Below are 21512 nucleotides of genomic sequence, written 5' to 3' on the forward strand. Positions count from 1 at the left end.
GCTTTTGCGCATGTTATGATAAAAACTTGTAAAGAAATGTAGCAACAACATAGCTGTATGTACCCTGTCCTAGGCCACTGCTAATAGAGGCCCATTTGCCAATGTCTTTGGGAAAACAGAAACACAGATCCAAAAACTCTAATTTCTCGCTATGTGAACATATACATTACAAATTCTAAATTCAAAAGCTATTCCATAAGCTTTCACCCTTTCACCAAACTACGCACTTTGAAATTGAAATTTTCCTGAAGGCATTTCTTTACATTCATAGATACCTGAAATGTTTCTGCAATGTTTCCATGGCAAATTTGGTAACAATACATTTATTGTTTCCATCAAATAAATTACATTTTAATTCTAAGAATCTATATAAAATTATTTTTTAAGCTCTAATCCCAGAAGCATCTGGGATTGTAAAACTCTAAACCCAATTGGGTTTAAAAATTTTAAGTATTCATATTATTAAGACGCAATTCTCAAGTGTGTATATGATCCCCTTAGAGGTTTAGGACACTGAACCTCCTGATCCTTTCATTCAGAGATTACTTCAAGTCAATGCTGTAATGGTGTGATTACAGCCTCTGGACAGGGCTTCCACCAATGCAAACTAGCCCTGCAGTATGCTTCATCGATTTGTCTTCAGAGGTGAACTGCTGGTTCTGTGGTAGGTAGTGAACAAATTGGGCACTACAGCTGGAATGGTCCACCCTGGAATAGTGAGTGGTGTCGCCAAGTGGTGGAATCTCAGAAATGTTTCCAGAACTTCAAGCTCTTATTTTTACGTACTTCTCCCTGAAAATTTAGGGAGACTTTGAAGTGGCTTCTTTCAGTAACATATAAGCTTACAAGGCCTGTAGCTTAATTAGACTAGGCAGTTCTTTTACTTAACATAAAGATTCAAAGTTTTTTGCACTTTTAACTACTGACGCAAACATTTCAAATCACTTGTAATCATCACAGAAATTCTCCAATAATTAGTAGAGAAAACAATTTTGTTTCAGACAGAAATATGATAATCAGCATTTATCTGTATTCTCAGAATTGAGGTATTTATTGTTCCACAGGAATAAAGATGTTAGATTGCACTGATAAGGGTGTTTTGAGCATTTCCAGATTAACTTCAGCACTGCATACCCCAGAAAATGCCATATCCTTCAACTAATTCTGAAAGGAGTAAGGAAAATGAGTTTGCTGAGGAAGTTAAGGAACACAAGAGTATATTTAAGTCATATTTTTCTGACAGAGTAGGCATGGAAAGCTCACCTGGATATACATCTGGGGTGTCTCAGAACCAGGTCTTCAGTGTATTGCAGGATGTGCTTGGTACTTCGCAAGATTGAGCTCTTAGTCATAAAAATATATTTTACATATAAAAATACAGCAGATGTCCTTCCAAAAATCATTAAGTGTTAGTCCCTCCCATTGTTTTATACATTCAGAAACAGATATTTGAGATATACTGTGAACAGTGCAAAAGACTGTTTTATATTTATAAAAACACACATTGCAGTACATTTTAGCGCCAACTGAAAGAAAAGTTGAGAAAGGTTTCATCCTCAGAGAAATTCTGGTCCGAGTCGAACTTTTGTTTAGCGAGTTGTAAACAAACGTCTTAGAATGCAGAGAATTCTCTCATTTCTTTCCAACTAAGGTAGTCTCAAACACATCAAGTCCTGCTTTGAAGTAAACCTGAGCTGAACTGATGCTGTTCAGCACCTCTGACAAGGCTGCTTGAATGGTCTCATTTGACTGATGTAGTTTGTAGTGCTCCAGTGCCTCTAGCAGTACTGAAAACTGGTTTGTCCTTTCATCTAGTCTGTAAAGAATATTTCTAAAAGAGAACAATGGAGAATGGTAAACTTTTTACTCAAAACAATCTTCCAAAATCATCAAGAATCTTTGCAAGTACCAGACACATCTTATAGATGATACATATTATGCACAGTAGAGCTGACCCATGGCAGACTGAAAGACAACTGCATATTTATTGTGGCTTTGTAAACTGGATCTTTCCATTGATCTATGTGTAAATACATTGAAACATTCACAAAAGTCTGTCAAAGAAAATTCAAATTCCTTTTTGGTCTTTGAAAATTTCATCAAAATCATGAACATAAGCTCATCACACCCATTGTGAAGTTTTTTATGTCTCAGCTGGACTCTGTGTATTCCCCTCTAAAGAAAAGTTTGGTTATTATTGTGGACTGTAGGCATGGATTTTTTTTTTTTCCCTGCTATCTGCTCCTGTTATTTATTTCACACTTCAGAGGTGAAATTCTAGCTACTGAAGTCAATGGTAAAACTCTCACTGCCTTCAGCGGCACCTTTATTTCATCAATAATCCTTTGTGGCATCAGAACAAGAGTAACCCATCTTTAATATCATGTACTTGAGGAAGGAAATAAATGGAATGCACAGCTAAAGCCTTATGAAATAAAATCAGTGTTTTTCTATAATAATAACTGCAACAGTTTTTTAATGGCATGTATCAAAATCCATGTAAAGGCAATGTCTGAATCCTTGGACATGTTATCTGTACATGTATGAGGTGCTGAAGGCTCATTATTCAAAGCTAGCTATTGATTTCATTGAGACCTTTTGAAGCAGGCTGTAAATATTATCTAAAAGCAGGTGTAATCATTATCCTAATTAGAAGAGCATGTAAATATCATAAATCTCCACCCAGGGGCTCCTTTGATTATAAACAGAAGTGAGTGAAACTTGAAGCAGGAATGCTACAAGTGATCTTGTGCAACACCTTATCCTTAAACACAATGCAAGAGTTGAGGGCAGTGGGGAAGTTGTTTCACTGAATGAAACCAGCAAGCGAGCAGAACAACTCAGACAATCCATTAGTAACCTAACTGCATGACAGGACAGGCCCAGTGGCAACTCCAATTAGTAATAAAACTGCCAAGTACCTACAAGACAGATGAGCACAAAAGTGTATCTTATTACTACAACAGTCATCTAATTGCTAGTCTGTCAGGGGGAATGGTGATGAAGAAGCACAATAAATAACATCACAGAACATCTACAATCTTCTGCCATGATTTTCAGTTTGAAAAGGTGTTTTGTTTTTTACAAAGATATGAAGTAATTCCTACCCTCATAACACAATTTTTCAGTCTTTAATTTTTTATCTTTCTGTATTGGATATATATCTAAGACTAGCAACAAAACATTAACACCATGCAATATGAATCGTAAGCTTTTTATCCCCTGATAGTGATGCATCTATCCATTTCAAGTGTTCTACAATGCAATACACAGTCCTAAATATAAGGGGGCAACAGTTGGTTTCCAACATTGCAGTAGAAAGAGAGCTTACATAGTTTAAGTAGCAGGTCATCACTGACCTCGATCATTTAGCATGAAACAGATTAGGAACACTTACAGGAACAGCACAGCATGGACAGAGGCCTCCATCAAGAGGGCAGTAACAAGGAGATGTGGAAAAAACTTCAGCTTGCACTGGAGCAGCCAGAGGAGGACATCTCCCGGCTTCCTCAGTTCTGAGCTGATACTACTTGTCCTTCAGAATGTGATGCAACTTACACTCAAAGTTGACTAAAGTTATATTATGGATTGTCCCTAAAGCTTCTTTGTGATATAGTAAATGAAAACTGTGTATGTTGAGAACCAGAAAAAAATCTTGGTTGGTTGGTTTTTAAGGATAGGCTGTGCTGTGGGAAATACTGTAGCTTTCAAAGCAGGGATTGATTTTGCTCCCTCTGAAATCAATCAGGGACTCCTGCTGAGATCAGTACGAGGAGAAGCAGGCTTCTGAAGAACTCTCCTCTACTGTACCCACAGTTCACAGAGAGACAGAAGCCTGTTCACAACCCCTCGAAGCCCTTGAACAGCAGGGGCAATACTAGAGATAATCACATTACTTTTCTACTTTCAGGAGGTATGCGACAGTCCTATCTGGTAGCTGGTGTCTGGGAGAGTTTGAGCAAGGGTTCTGCTCCAAATGCCTACAACACTGGCAATATGATCTATATTAGGATTCCTCTGTTTCTTTACTGGTGGGTAATGTCAACAAATAAGAATGTAATAGGCCAATAACCCACCAGCAGAACAACACTAATTTAGACTGCTAGGAATCATTCTAAAGAGAGGATGATCTGAAGACAGGAACATTTAGGGACTCCCAAGAAAATAAGTGATGCGAATAGAAACTGATCTTTTCCTATCCCATCTTCCAAAGTGCTGTAAATAAGGCACAAAGGAAAAAAAAAAAAAAAAAAAAAAAAAGGTCTATCTCAAGAGTAAAGGATGATAGAAGAGTTTAATTCTACTGCTGTGATTCCAATGGCAATGGCAGGTGATCTACTGTAAAAGATAAATATTCCCTGCCCACCCCACCTGACTACAGTACAAATCGGTGTCTAATGAGAAAAACTGAGCAGTTTGATGTATAAAAGAGATGAGCATTTAGCTATCATAATTTAACAGAATGTCTTAACTTTTGCAATAGTAATACGATTTAGGCATAGCTGATTGCATTGTATGACAGAACCTATTTTTTATTTTAATGTATGCAAATACTTTAAAATAATAATACCATTATGCAGTACCTGTTTTTTTTTCAGATTTTCTGCTAGGGATTCTTACTAGGATCTTTTATTTTCAAATTACTTATCTTTGCTTGGCATGCCATAACACCCTTTTTGTTGCGTAAAATGATTTCTCTATGCATGTTCATGAGAATCAATTTATACAATTTTACTTATCTCAGTGCAAGCTTCATCAAATAATAAATAAATAAATAAATAAAAACACAAAGCTAGTCCAGTTTATTACTTCTATGCCTTTACAAGTCAAAAAAGTGTTTTCATTAAAAACTACACATGGACCGAAAAATAAAAAACAGCCATTGCTTTGGCACAAGATATTGCCATGTGACCATGATGTGCATAATGATCCTAAGACTCTTTAATTTATACTGTGAAATTCAATGACTTAAAAAATTCCTTAATACTTAAGACTTAAACAATTCCTTAATACAAATTGTTTTGTACACCTCTAAAACAATGATTCCAGCTTCTGGCCTAACTGCTTAAGTATCTACCTTTGTCTTTAACTATTTTGATCCTACAAATATAATGCATGCAGTCAACTTGACCCATACAAAATGAGAAAACAGAGATGTGTAGTATAGTACTGATCCCACTAATGAAATTGCAACACAAATCACTCATCTTAATGGTCTTGTTTCAATGACACATCACAGTGACCTGGAAAGCATAACACTCAACTAGAAAACCTAGCAAATAACTTCAGGCACTACTGCTGAAAGAGTCTCCACACAAAAGAATGAACCTCAATAAACTAAAGCAAAGGAACTTATTAAATATAAGGCAAAGAAACTTATGAAATAGATTCTAATAGGACCTCATTTATAACTTTTATGAGCCCTTTGCCTGCCGAGGAACATAAACATTAATTATTTATCAAACTAATGCCAACTACAGCTAAATGTTACAGTTATAGTATCAGAAATAGGGATGTGATGCCACCCTCACTAAACCAAAACGCATTTGAAAAATTCTTGAATGAGAAAACTAAATAATAGTTTAACTAAAACTAAATAATAGTAAATTAAATAATACAGTGACTAACACAACTCAAAATATTTTGAAGATTACATTAGAATTACAGACCAGTACAGATAAAGCTAGTTTCTACATTATTCTTGCCATGAAAAAGGATGTTTTAGCTTACAAGAAAAGTTTACATGTAGGTGATGTACAAGATATAAGCAGAATTATTCAGGTACTTACACATAGCCTACTATCTAAGAGATACAGTATGAAATTTTGGAAAGAAAAGTAATTATTAAATCATTAGGACATAGCAGCCTGTATATGGTCCCATAAGAAATGAGTTCAGGTTGTCTCAATGGAATCACATTAAAATCATTTACAGATAAATGCTATGGGCACCCTCTATTCCATTTATAACACCATATGCTGTGACTACAGCTGCTTCAGCATCCTCACACATTGAATTTTATAAATCCCTGAATTATTTTTCTCATATTCTCCAGGAAAAAAAAAAAAAAAAAAGTACCAAAACAGAGATTTTCAGCATTTCCATTTCTCATGGTAACATTCAGTTTTGAATGGACTTTTCTAAGCTCTAGGAGTTTGTTTTCACTCAAGCTTGTAAAACACAAACTATTATTAACCAGATAAATAAATAAATGCATTCTAATACTATTTACGTGTTGGGACCTCCAGTTCCACAGTGTTTATTTATAGCAGGACATAAAATATTACAAACTCTCCTTCTCCGGAAACTGCATGAGCCAATTTATCTTGTTTACACTAGTTTGTACCTCACAAAATTTTATGGTGAAGTTATAAGAAAACTTCCCTTCTTTTTCTAGGTTCCTGGTCCTTTGGATCTCCAACAGTGTTTCTCCTTTCTCCTCTTCTTATTTTTTAAACTTTATTGACATGCACATATACTTGGTTACCTATTTTATTTCACGGCATTGTTATGACAGAAGTGGATTATTATAAGATTATAGCTGCTAGCCACATAAGACTCTCTTTTATCAGGACAAAATGTATGCAGCAGTGAACTGTTATTACATGTCATTATGGATGATCCAGAGGAAAAGCTTTTTTCTGCACTGCTCATTTCTTGCTGGATCAAACAGTGAAAGTCGCTAGCTCTGGGACCACATGAACAACAGCATGCACGTGGCCAGGGAAGAGAGGATATGGCAGCCAACCTTTTAGGGCAACTTAGCTGTAAATGCCAGTCTATTCCTTCATTGACCTCAGTCCCCACAAATTCAGCCTGTCATATTTAAGGATCCCTTATTTGTAATGCATTGTTCCTAACTTTTGCTTCCTACGCAGCCTTTTAAGGGCCATCAGTTGCCTTTGTTTAGTGCTCTCATTTATAGGACTGAAAAATATTTTACCAGTATGTACTACAGAAAGTGACATATTGAAATCATGTAATCACAAAGCTGAATATCTGCCAGATGGATATGTATCAGCAGTTGATAAACTACAGATAATCCAGGCATCAAACCTAACTCAAGACTAACCAAAGGGAAGGCATTTCAAAGGCATAGCTGTGCTACGGTAGCAAACTAGATACACTGCATCCCTACCAGACAAAACTTTACCTTGCATAAGAGACCAGAGTTGAGACACCTTTAGTTGAGTTGGTTAAGGCAAAGGGGGTTCTGGTCAGTCTGTGTTTAATAAAAACCTGTTGGGACATGGGATGACAAGGAGATAATTATTCGAGATCTGTATCCATTTCCAAGAGGCCAATTTAGAATAGGCCGTGTTAAAAAAATAAATCCTGATTTTGGCAGATCTTTGAAGTGTCTTGAGGCTTCATTTGGCTTGATTGCTTGCCAAATAAGCAAAGGAAAAAAGGAAGCCAAACTGCAATAATAGCTGGTTGCAAGACACATTATCTTTTATTTCCCTACAGTTATCTTTGATTACAGTACTTTTTTAAAGGTAATAAATACATTGTCATAAAACATTAATCTCTTATAGCTAAAGCTTAATCCAACCTAGTTTAAGTTTCAGCCTGGTGCACCCTGCTAAACCCCCACCCTAAATGTAACCTTACCTATAGACTACAGACATTCCCACCTTTACAGACTCATCTGGTAGATCCAATTTGCATGTATTAGCATTCAGAATTCTAGAGAAAAAGGTCTATTAAAAAATCAAGCTGTGTAAAGGTTGCTTTAGGAATTTTTTATGACCAAACCTCAACATTCACAGAAAACATTCACTTTCACTTGAGTTCTGATGCATTAAAGAAAATGATTTTTTTTTGTTGTTTTTGATAGTTGAGTAATTACTGTCAACAGAAATGACTGACATAAAATAGAGCTAACAGTGCTAGTCTTGATTTTCTGATAATAGGACAGTGCTCTGTGATGGCTTAGAAAAGATTTCGAATGGAAGACTGTATCTATGACAACCTGTAGCTAAACTTTTCCACTTTTATCATATAAACAGTAATTACTTAATTTCTTCTTTTTTTAACTATATTTTTTTTTGTGGCTCATGATAGCATAATAGCTTCTAGTATTTTCTAGTAGCTGATACAAAATAAGTATGAGGAAGTGGAAGCTGGATGCACGTTGCTAATCAGAAGAGGACTGAGTGTTCTGGAACAGACGCAAATGAGAATAATGGAGCTAAGAAGTCTGACTAGTTTAAGTAAAATGGCATCTTCAGCAATACACCTGCTTGCAAGGGCTGAACATCAACCATGCCTTTCCCTCACAGTTTCACTGTTGAAAATCTGCTCAGTTTAGGAAACTTATTTCTTTCCTACTTCAGAGTAGATAAGATGAATAAGTAAGAAGAACCAATTCTACAAATTTAACAGTACAGAATGACTTCACAGAACAGAAGTGAAAAGAAAGAGAAACATTAGGATGCAATTTGTCTTTAGAAGTTCTAAGTGATTATTTATCACGGTTAAAGAGCAGTCCTCTAATTAATTAGGCATGATCTTCTCTAGGGTTTTACAGAAACTAATTAAGCAAGTTTATCTAGAAATTCCTGAAAAAGTCACAAAACTTAACACACTACTAGATTCTTTTCCACAGAGCTTTCAAACTCTATATGCAACTGATGAGAGAATATATACTCCATCTACACATAAAATATTCCCTGAAAATCCTTCAATATTTTTTCTCTAAATTTTCAGAACAAGGACTTGCAAGGACCTAAGAGCGATGTACGCATTGAACCATATTAACTGTACTTTTAAATTGTTATTTGCTGGCAAGAACTACTAGGAAAAATACTTTGGTAATTTCAAATAATGTAGCTGCTGGTAACAAATGTAAGCACGTTGTTCTTTGATTTAAGATGCACTTGTTTTTCAAATGAAAGAAACATATGCTGGATAATTTGGAGGAAACTATTTTTCTGTTAAGGATGTCTCATCTGAAATAGTCAAATTCAAAGCAGATGTGCTACTATTTCAAAGGACTTGAGGGAAGTGAATTAATAAAATTATTCCCAAATGGCTCACAGCTGATGTTCTAAAGGCTTCATAGTGATTTTTATTTAGAAATTGTGTAAAACATCTGATTCTTAAGAAGGAATGCCATTTACAAACAAAGCATCAAAAGGCAGCGTCCAGTGTTTGATTTATTAAACTGGTTTGACCTCAATTTCCAGCTCTCATCCCAATTAACTTTATCATCTTAAGTAACTCTATACCACGTGGCATGTGAAACTGCTATCAAAACCAGAAGGGTCATTATCATAAGAGTTAATTATGGATTAAAAATTAATTATATCATAATATGTATGTTAAATAAATGTCTGAGGTTTTATTTTATTACATTCTACAGCATACATACACAAAATATTTGCACTTTTAAATCACAAAGGTAAGTTTCCTATTAATGATCTCACCTAAGCCCTAATGATCTAAGTCCTGTGGCCTAGGTAATACATTCTGGGAGGGAGGATGACATATTAACTATTTCCCCTATTAATTCTGCTTATTTTTGTACTAGATTTGAGAAATGTTCCTGGCTAATATTTAACACTATGTGGTTCTTACCTGTCATGGCCATAAATGTGAGACCATATAGTTCTTGGATCTGAAAAATGTTATTGACCGTACTGTTTATAAGAACAATGAAATAATGTATGAAATATTAAGTTTCTGTCAAATGTAATAAACTCTAAATCTAATTCTTTATATAACTTTAAGATATCATAGCCTATTTACTCTGTAACCCAATATTCTTGGTCTATTTAACAATATAAGCACAGATCTGAGCACGATCTGCCAACAATGGAAATTGAATGGAAACTGTAATGTAATCAAAAGAGTTGCTAGGATTTGGTGTGATAGCTCTGCCCTGACCTCACTGAATAGCCTTCTGTGAGAGGATTTTTACAGGTAGCCGAACAACCACTGTGAAATGGGCTAAAAATCTAGTAAGGCCATAGATATTAGCAAATGTCATTATATTAAAAAAAAAAAAAAAACAACAACAAAAAGACTCTTTGCAAGGTCAAGACCATGCACATTTGTGGGAAGCATGAGGAGCTGTACGTCCTGGATCAAGTCTCATCTTCAGGGCCTCTAATGCATATTAAATTATAGTATACATATTAATATTCACTGTATCAAAAACATAACAGGTCTGATGCATACTGCAGTTCTAGAAATGTAAAAATTGATCAAATTAAAAGAATGGAAGAAAATTCACAAGAAGTACGTATGGGAAAAATAAACGAAGGTATGTACACCCAGGTTTGCCATTCATACCAGGGAAATGAGAAAGCTGGTTTCCAGGCATGACATAATCCTTAATTATAGCAGTTTTCTGCTTTTGCATGTGTCATGAAAAGATTTTCATGCTCGCTTTAAGTCGGCTTTAAAGTTAACCATAATTACATCTCTGCAGATGTCTAATTCAATATTACTTAATGCAGCAAATGGTCTTAAAATAGTAAAAGTATACAAGACTACAAATACAGTCATTACATCATGGTCAATATACATAATTGCGATTCTAATGGAGAAACGATTTGAATTGTCGCTCAGATCAGGTGTTTTGAGTATGAGTTAAACTCATTCCCTGATGCATAATATGGTTGTCATCAGTTTTTTAAAAATCTGATCAAGGCACATGACTTTTATTTAGAGAAGCACAGAAACAGAGCACCTCATCCTCTCAGTCAGTGTCTGCTACTGCAGACTAGAAAAAAATCATCTTCCATATTTGCATTAACCTAAGATTTACCAAGGACTGTACAGGATGTGAGGTGTTCTGACAGTACATAGCTGCCACTACTCACCTCTCTCTTGAAATTTCTTTTTGCCTTCCAACGTTCTTAACATAAAACTGTTCCAGGAATATTGCCTGTGACTTTTTTTTCCCCCCATTAGTAGATCCAAAAATGAACTACACAGAAGCTTAGAGATGCTGTGTGTCATTTTTTCTATCTTGAATATTTGAGCTCATCATCTCTAACTTATCCTGACAAAAATTGTAATTAGACTGCACTAGTACTGAGAGTTTGAAGGAAGAAGGCAGAAGAAAGAATTTTTAGGCATGAAATACATTTTGACAAATGCCTGTCGGAGAGAAGGGAGCTGAACAAGGACTGCAGTGGTCAGAAAATGCAAACGTGAGTGGGAGGAAATGAAAGGATAAGTAGAAAACAAGTGATGGAAAAAATCAGTACAAAAAGATGAAGAAAAGTAAGCTATGGTACAAGTTTCTGTAAGACTGGAAGTGAGGCTTAGGAACTTATATTTCATAAGGCAAGAAATGGACAGAAAAAGGGCAGAAGTTGTTAATAACATGGCAGATATACATGTATAATAAGGAATACAGGATGTAAAGCCACAACAAAGAAGACATGGACAATAAGAAGGATTAAAAGGGAAGGACAAAAATAAGTACATTGTACAAAATAAGACGCAGCAGGACTGAGTTTGGAGATGTATAGAAAAGGAGACAAAGTTTTCCTGGAGGGTTGAGCATGAGAAGGAAAGAAACTCATCAGTACTGACAGAACCATGAAACACCACTGAAAAATTAGAAAGTGAAACGAGTAATACCACTTATCACAACTCCATTTATAAGATGCGGAACAATTATAGAAGAAAAAGAGATGTAAATTTTCAAACATAGAATATATTAGGGTGAAAAGTCAGATGTAAAATCCCTGCTGTGCAGTAAAAAGAAAATTAATTTATTTGACTGAATGGCAAAATTTGAGATACACTATTAAAACCAGTACACAAATCTATCCCTCTCTCACAACATCATTCCAGTATTGTATTTAAATTTTTTTCATGACAGATAATATAACAATACAGAATGTGATCAACTACTGCCAGCGCAACATGAATTGTTGCAGGATTTCCAATCCTGAGGATTATCTGCACCATATCAAATCACCCTCTGTTCCACATAATACAATGCAGGAAAAAAAATAAAAATCCTTGGTTCAGGTCAGTCAAAAATGTCTCAAACTGTCTCAACCATTACAGCAAAGTATACAAGAATATTTTCTATTTGAGGCCACAAATGGAGAGTTCAAAGTGAAAAAGGAAATCTGCAGAGTCTGCACAATAAGAGAGAATCGCTGCCTGCTGTAGAAACACTAGACTAGTATTTTTTTCAAATGACATTGCACTACATGTTTACCTATGTCATTGTTTAAGATTAGCAGGATATTTGCATCTTTAATGCTTGTCCTATGTAAAGCCAATGAGCAGCTTGTTTACACACAGAGATTTAATAAGGACTTAAATTTTCCTACTTAAATGTATCTCTAGAAATTTAAGTCTGAGGGTATGTGAATTTTGACACCTGAGAATCTGCTGCAGTTTATCAGCAAAACAGAAATAAATCCAGTAGACTCTGTACATATGTAAGGAATATATATAACAGAATTCAATCCAAAAGGAAAACAGTTGTTCTAGTGAACAACAAACACTTGTTTGGCATGAGACACTTGAGTGGCATGAGATTAGCAGCGATGCAAATTACCTTTTTGCGTGGTGCTAAAAGCATCTTTGTATTCTTCTTTCATCTCATTATGGCAAATTCAGGATACACAATCTATCATCACTTCCATTGAGTATTTGTTCATTGCATTGTAATGCACTGATTTGTTGTAACTTTTTAGCCCAATGGAGCATTAATGCCACAGCTGGGTATTTATGATAAAAAGAATCAAACGGAAGAAGTTAAACTTGCACAAATGAGCAAGACAAACTGCTGGAGGTCTTTCCTGAAAACAAAGATTTATTTGTCCTTACTTTTCACCTAATTAATGCTTGTTTCACTCAATTATTTTCTCTACTAGACATAGCACAATGAGATTTGCAAAAATTCCATAAAAAATGTTGACAGATGCATACAAACTTAATGGACAGTATAAACTTGGCAGACAAAGGTAGATGAAACTTGAAACAGGAAATTGTCCCAGGTCTTTGCTTCAATCTCTGTTAAATTATGGCTGAAGCACCCTTGTTGCTGAAGCACCAGACTACAGAGATAGAGCATCCCCAGCAGGAAACTACACATAGTGATGTGTTAGTAACCATAATAATTTTACTGCTCATTATAGCAGAATAATGTATCAATTATGCTCAATAATTGCCCTACGGCAATGACTGGAATAAGGAATCTATGTATATACAGTATACAAACAGTACATGTACACAACGAGAGACTACAGCTATGGCGATGAGAGTACAAAATACAAAGAAATTGAAGAAAAGATATATTAGCTTCCCTTTAGTAGACAGGCACAAGTAGGTTGCAACCCACCTCCTGCAATAAAGCAAAAAGTCCACTTTTCTTTTTAATTCAACTTCTAGAATAGAAAACATAGTATAGATCCAGAGAACTGTGAATTAGGACAAACACAAGCCTAAAAATGATGCCTAAACTTCAGCAAATTTGTCAAGTACTTTGATTGAGGTTGAGAATATGAGTCCAAATGGGTATACAGGAAGCAATCATTTTTTCATGAAGAATACGTGCTTTACTGTGCACACAAATTCTTCCTTCAGAAGGCTGTAAATTACAGTATTTATGGAATCTTAATGATCTAAACACAGTTGGAGCCTGAAGGTCAAGGCTGCAAACTGCATCCTAAATTTCTGTTTACAGATGAAGCATAGTATTTATTGCTGCACTGCTTGTGCTGCTATAGTTAAAGGGCTGCCAGCATTTCCATTATAAACCCCTATTTCAGGGGTTTATAACTTGCCCATCAATCTTCCCACTGGGATGAAACACAGCATATGAGGTCCTGGCTGTGAGACTGATATTTTGTTTTGTTTTCTTTACCAAATTACAAAAAGAAAAGTGTGAAGTTATATAAGCAAAAAAGTACATCAGATGTTTTCAAATATTTCTAGTGTTCCTGTCATACTATTCAATAATAGCTTCAGAACACAAAATACATTTGTATAACTGCATCAGTTAATGGAAGGACTTTTAATAATGAAACGGTGAAAAATAACCCAAATAAAGACATACTGCTAGATGAATTTTTCAAAAGAAAATGTATCAACGATTTTGAATGTCAGGAAAGGAATTCAGAAATCTACCACTGTCCTTGATTCTGTCTGCATTAAAGGTGGGCCTACACCTGCATGCCTTGAACAGTACAAAGAATGCATTATTTTTAAATAAGTTTCTAAACGATCATCATCTAACTGATACACAAGGTGTACTTTACAGCTATATACTACAGATGATATTAGGTAGAATACTTCAGAGTAAAAAGTTAAAAAATACTTCCCTCAAACTGTGAAGTAACCTTATCATCTACTATTAAATCTTGTATTAAATTTAATGAAATCAGTAGGGGAAAATTACAAAACTTTCACCTTCACATTATCTACTTTGCCAGTGTAAATACTGCACTCTGTCCTGAAGTGCTGCTGTGAGCAGGAAGGTGAAAAACTCAATTTACCTTCTACCTGTATATCTAGCAATTACATCTTGCTGAATAACAAACATAATACTGCAAACACTGCAAGAATTTAAACATTAGAAGTCCTCATTAAGACAAACAAAAAAAAAACCAAAACATTGAAATACTAAATTCTCATAGAATTTATTTTTATAAATAAAAAACAAATGCATACACTGGGCCAAATTCAACAATGTGATGTGATGCAACACAGACACATTAGATTATATTCAGCAGCTTCAAGGATCCTTTGCAACACCATACCAGTTCAAACAAGAAAGATAGCAGCGTTGAACCTGGAATATTAGACTTTCCTTAATTACACTTCAGTGTATCTCTTTATATTATAAATCCAGTCATGGCAGGAATGAAGCAAATTAGTCCCTCCCAAATATCATCATTATATTTTCTGTATTATAGCTCTGGGGATTTCATTCACTGACACTGTAGGGTTCATCACAACTACCCTTTTATTTTTCTTTTCCTCTTGGTATTGTTAAAAGGTGACTGCATTTGTTTTATGCCGTTCCTAACACTTGGAAGAATCTCTTCCTCCTGATGCCGTAGCTTTCTGCTTTTCTTCCAAAGCCTACCTCTACCATCTGTCTACTTTATGCCCACTGGAAACAATCACTTGCAGTAACTTGAACAAGACCTTTGACAATTTTTTTTTTCCATCACCTGCAACATATTATTGTTTTATTACTGTAGCTGGCTCTGGCTGTAAGTACATTTATATTCCCACATAACACAGATCCTTCGTGCACTTCTTTGTTCTGGCCTCTGTCCGTCTCCTGTGTATGTATGCTAGCTCACTTCTGAACTCACTTTCATGAACATACAAATCAATTTCCTCTAAAGTAAAATCTGGGTACAGCTTTAGGGACAGTTCTACCTGGGGACCCCTCCTAATAGTCAGTATGGATGAGCCATTGGTTTCCTTCAGCTGCACAGGCCTTCAAAACTGTCCCAGTAGGCCTGGTGAACTTAAACAACATATATGACCTCATTTTATAGCCCAGGGCATGCAAAGCATATCCTTATATAAAACACTACATTGATGGACTGAGATAAAGTGCTCCAGACACTTTGTGCAGAAGGACACTTTATTACTTCTCCTGAGCAGCCAGAAAGCCTGGCCTTACACAGGGCAGACTTGACCAGTTCTTTCTTTGAAAACTTTTTTAAAGCTACAAAATACCAACAGTTTATTCATTTATTTATATATTTAGGTAGAGGAATCTATGGTTAGAGAAACAGACCTGCAGACTTCCTTCTTAAAAGGTGAAAGACAGAATGATTATATTTTAAAATCAACCCAGGCAATGCTACAGAATAAATACTGCAGAATAATTCTTATAGGAGACAAGATGTCATAAATGGTGGCTGACTAATGCTTTATTACTATCTTTAACTGATTGAGAACCAGCCAAGAACAATGCTATGTAATTAAATACTTTAATGCTACATAGGGTCTTGTATAATTCTGAATCTTCAATGAACTGTAAAAAATGTTAAATAAAATATAGGTGGAGCTTGTCAAGCACTGTAAGACTTCAAAATATTTTCCTCTTTTAAAGCTTACTGTATCATCTAACACAAGTATCTGTCATGCTGCCTGAGTTGCCACCACACAGTACTGTTAGCTGTGATGTCATGACAGAAACACCACAGTGCTGTATTCTAATGACCACTTGTATTGTAATAAACTTATGTTTTCTGCAGAGAAGATGAGGAATAAAAAAATAGCTTTAATCTTGGATACTCATTGAGATTTTTTTTAGAAGTGTACAAGAGTTTTGAACACCAAGCAGTGTGCTATTACAATTTTAGCTCAACTGGAGAGCATGTTAAACACCATACCTGTAAAGTCCTGGAGGAGCTTGCTGAACCAGGAAGCTTTTCTCTAAGCTTTGCAGCACATCATTGAGCATCCTGACTCTGATAGGAGCTCTCTCCTTGGGGTCATTAGCTGGGCGCATCTCATCTGACTGGAACAATTCTGCAGTGTCCCTCAGTCGCGATGCCACCGCAAGCAGCTGAGAAGCGTCTACTTTGTCACCTATAAGCACTAAGAGAAAGACACTTGCCTGTAATTCAAATAGCATTATTTATAAATCTTGCTTACAAATTAAAAATAACAGTGGAATTAGAGCCTGAAATTCTTTTCCTTCGTAAAAATCATGTAATAGATCAGGGAAAGCCACAGATCATTGTGTATATGTTGTGATCTATTTTTCAAAGAGGATCAATTTGGACTGTGACATTTTAAGATCTCATAAGCTGTGAGGAATGATTTTGGGTACAGTTTGGAACCTACCATTGAAAAAACAGTCATGAAGAAAGCAATGTTTAACTATTAGTAACTGTAAAATTTCTCTCTAAGATAGTGTTTGGTCAATTCCATGGGATGCTACTGCTCTCAAGTTTGAAAGAGAAGGGTGTGCGCTTAGATGCTATATAGAAAATTGTAATCTAGAGCGCTTAATTGAATTTTGTTCAACATTTTAAAATTCTAAGGGTTAACAACACTTCTAGAAGGGATATGAAATTGCTTCTTTTAATCACTTAAATCGTATGCCAATGAGCCAACTAACACTTTAACTGACATAGAAAATTATATTCTAAATCAGCCAGTATTTTCAAAACTTTTAAAATTCGGAGTGTTAACTGTTACTTTTTAATCTGTTACAGACACTAAAAGAATAAAAAACCCCAGCACTTTGGAGCACATGACAATTTCGTATTTCCTGGTTTATGACCCAGAAAGAAAAAGCAATACATGTATTGAAGACTTGTGAACACGCAATACATTCCCATCTGCAGTGCAGGTGAAGAGCATGCCTGCCTTTCCCAGTGTGTGCGTAGACTGCGTTAAGACGGACCAAATTTATACAAGGTCATGGAGAGAAAACAGTGTCTGAACCTGATATAAAGTCAAAGCAGTATCAACCAGCAAAAACATGTCTAGGATGCAGAAATGATCTTTAAGGCCAGGATTCACTTTGCCTATTAAGGACAAGAAATTCACCTCTTTTTAAACGACGATTTAAGATATCTTTTAAATGATGATTTAATCAAAACAAACCATTTAACTTTAGAAGCTGGCTGACCTTTAGTTGAAGGTACAAATCTCAGTGCATTTACTATCTTAGTGACTGAGTTGATTAATACAGAAAAGAGGTTCAAGATAGAAGTCAAATGAATGCTGAAGTTCCTTGCCTAATAGATATATGGAGATATCAGAAATACTAAAGGGAGAAACTCAACCAATTTCTTGAACTATGGATGGGTGGAAGCTGAAAGGTGAGTATTTAAAAAGAATGGAAAAACAAATAGATACAACTAAGACATTCAAGGAAGTGCCTGAATATTTTATATTCTCCCTCTCATACGGAAAAGGAGAATTGTTATTGGATACATTTCAGCAAAGATAAAGTTGTTCATAGATTCATATGCATTCCTGTCATTCAGCTGACTAATCCATTCCAATCTAGCACAACAGGAGATGTTCCAAAATACATTGTCATGGAGAGACAGATGCTGCTTTGAGAGAAACTGACAGACTTTCTGAGCTATCAGGATGAATTTCAACAATGAATGGAAGTTCCCTGTGTGAACAGGAGTAAGAGAAGACGATTTACGTCAGTCTTGGTTTCGGACAAAGTTGCTTTGTTAATGGCTCTTGATCAGTTCACCCTTCCCTAATTAGAATGGATAACAGGCACTGTAGTATCTTGATGCACAGGCTTGGTATCTCCCTGACTGAGTATGGAGTAATTTCAAGTTTGAGTGAGTTACGTTGATACCTCAGAAGAGCATTCTCCAAGCATATAACCTTGGTACAGTTTGGATATTTGCAAAATATCAGTATCATCAATTTTCAAATCTCAGGTACAGATCCTATGTAGCTGAAGACTTTACAATTGCTGGGCATATAATCCAGGCATTGTGCATACCTTATCCTGGGACACGTCAATATGGGAAGGTTTAAAATCACCATTAGATGGAACACTTTTGTTTCGACTTCATACTCCAAGCAACATACAATATGTATAATTGTTATTTTGCATATGACATAAATGATTGTAAATGTCAGCTATGTCTTTTCAACAGAAAATGTGAAATAAAGGCAAAATACATCAATTGTATATTTGGAAATTAAACCACCCACCACCACTCTTTTATACTAACAAAATAAAAAAGAAAACAGTAAATGCTCTCACTACTTCACCATAGCATGCTTTTTGCCCCTAAGCCAACTACATTTCCTTTACATTTATGATTTAAAAGCACAGTTTACATCACACTCTAAACCAGAATTCATTATAAAACAAACACACAGAACCTTTTTTAATACTTCAGTACAAAAGCTATAAGTGTCTCTGGCTAGTGTTACCATAGAGAACTACTGACACTGCTTTAAGGGCAGCAGCAGTTTTTATCACAGCACACTGAACTTCATTGCCAACAGAAACTGCAATGTATGCTTTACTCAACTTGAGAAGCTTGTAGTGGATGGGGAAATGATTCCCAAAGAAAAGGGTACATTAACTAATAATGTCTTAAATATCTTGTGATGCTTCTACAGAGAGAAAAAAAAAAAAAAAGCAAGTGTAATTTCCCTCAAGAGAAAACAATGCTATGTTATTATATTTTGTACTCTTTGTCCTTTTCTCTCCACTATGAATCATGATGAATCATCTGAGCTAGTTGTTTAGTTGTTAAATAAATAAAATTACAAGTACAAGAAAGTGACTCAAGAGCATATATGCTCCCAATCAGTGAATTATACTGTTGAATTTCATTACACTTGCTAAATGTAACTGGATTTTACTCAGGAAACAGGTTACACCAAGTACACACACACACACATTGAACACAGTAGCCTTTCCTTGTGAAACCAACTGCTCTTAGATAAAGTACTGCTAGTGATTTAACATCTCAAATTGTGTTTGTGCTCTCTGGTATCAATGTACCTGCCTAGGAATACTTACAGAAAAATGGGCCCAGACAAATCAGCAGGTTAAGGCATGACACCCACTCTCCATGCGCATGTGTTTGCATGTAAGAGAGAAGGGAAATTGCTTTAGGTTTTGATTAACTTGCACACTCAGGACTGGGTATGGTGTGGAGTCATATTCAGTGGCAAGATTTTTCATATTGTGCAAAACTCGATGATCAGATCTGGCAGTGAAAAATCTGAAGGTGAAAGCTTTGTAAAAACTAAAAGGGGGCAGAGACATAAATCCAAGTACATCCTCAGTGCAAAGAATATGTTGCCATCAGCTTCCATTTTGCTACCATGACTGCTACTAGCCAAACAAACTAATCTGCTGTTGCTACTACAAGTCTCTTTTCAAAGATGTCGTGATATATAACTATACATATCAATACAGAAGTAATTATCTATGACTTAGTACAGAACTACTGAAGCAAATATAGTGTACTGCTACAGAACAGATACACATCCTTTCCCTTCAGCATCAAATGCTCTGTGCACAGAAAATGCATTTTTGCATGTTTTTTTTTTTTTTTTTTATAAGCCTGATGGTAAGGTTTACCACTACTAATATATAATATCCGTGAAAGGATACTGAAGACAAGATGTCAGTGTTTCATGGCAAAGAAGGTATTTCTGTCATATATATAGATAACTAACTGTGCATTTTTCACATTCGTAGGAGTCAAGAATAATGGGTGAGAACAATAGAGGGAAACTGTCTGAACATTACAGAGAGATGGAGCAAGCAACTCTGAAAAGCATCCTAAGTGATCAGGGAAATATGGTCAAGCGGGTAAAACGCTCCCAAGCTGAAGATTAGCAGATAGCTGCAGGCAATGAGCATGCAGCCATCAAGTAAATGACAGAGATATGTTTCTGTATTGATTTTTCTCAGGACAGAGAGTTCAGAATGATGTTTTGAAATGTATGGGTTGAGCCGGGGCTGTGGAAAGTCATGCAGACTTTCCTGGAAATGGCTTATCATAAAATAGATTATTTTTAAACTTCTGCTAGCACTGCCTACTATTATCACCACAAGTACTTCAGCTGCTGTAACTTCTGTAAAAGATCCATTCTGTGGAAAAGAAAGGGACTAATAGATTGGAAGCAACAGACAACTGACACTGTGTCAGCTAAAGAGCTTTAAATCACAACCTCTTCCTTCCTATATAGGTCAAAACTGAAATTCTCACCCCCAGTTAACTTTGTCTTGATAGGCCTCTCTCACCCAGTGATGGCTTAGAGCTTACCTGATTTGCTTATTCAGGCTGCCTGAAGCTGTGGATGCCCCATCCCTGAACGCGTTCAAGGCCAAGCTGGATGGGGCTCTGAGCAACCTGATCTAGTTGCTGGCATCCTTGCCCGCGGGGCGAAATCACTGGGACTAGATAATCTTTAAGGTCCCTTCCAACCCAAGCCATTCTGTGATTCTATCAATACACCAAAATATGATGAAACTGTAAGGGACAAGGGACAAAAATGGGAGGATGAAAACACATGATACTTAAGCAGAACACTTACGTAGTCAAGTGACACTGAATAGTGAATGATCCTAGGCTTCCTTTTCCTCCCTAGTCCTTGGAACTAGAGCTAAAACAGACTCTTTTCATAATTGGCAAGAGGGTTTATTGTTCTTCTGCAAAGTTCTGAGGACATCTTAGTAACATGCAATGGAGTAAGTTTCTTACAACACACCAGTTACTAACTGTAGAAAAGAAAGGAAAACAAAACTGAAAAGGACAGCCCCGAGAAGCAAAGGGAACGTACAGCTGTGCCCTTTAACTGTGTTACCTTAAACAGCTCAAGACAAGCTCTTCTATCAATTCTATACAAAAAGATTGCAGAATGCTTTTTCTTTTATCAAGCCCTTAAAGGCCACAAGACAACAGAAAGAGCTAGAAGTGAGAAGGTGACATAGCAATATTAGTAACAGCTCCACAATCTTGATGAGCACTTTCTTATCAAAGCATTCTTCCTACACCCAGCAAACAGTGCCAAACCCAGAGTCAATTGTATCTGCATCATAT

At 35.8% G+C, this 21512-nt stretch overlaps 1 protein-coding gene across 1 annotated transcript in view; it reads right to left on the reverse strand.

The window, feature by feature from the left end:
• Positions 1 to 1632: 1632 nt before the first annotated feature.
• Positions 1633 to 21512, reverse strand: part of NAALADL2 (N-acetylated alpha-linked acidic dipeptidase like 2) — a gene marked incomplete at both ends in the record, with an annotated part of 316258 nt that continues 296378 nt past the window's right edge. Inside the window, 2 exons of the mRNA XM_084291754.1 lie at positions 1633 to 1831; positions 16344 to 16551. Coding sequence (XP_084147880.1) covers positions 1633 to 1831; positions 16344 to 16551 — 407 coding nt within the window. The remainder of the gene's footprint in view (positions 1832 to 16343; positions 16552 to 21512) is intronic.

This window comes from Netta rufina (assembly GCF_964035555.1).
Source record: "Netta rufina genome assembly, chromosome: 9".
NCBI classification, from domain to species: Eukaryota; Metazoa; Chordata; class Aves; order Anseriformes; family Anatidae; genus Netta; species Netta rufina.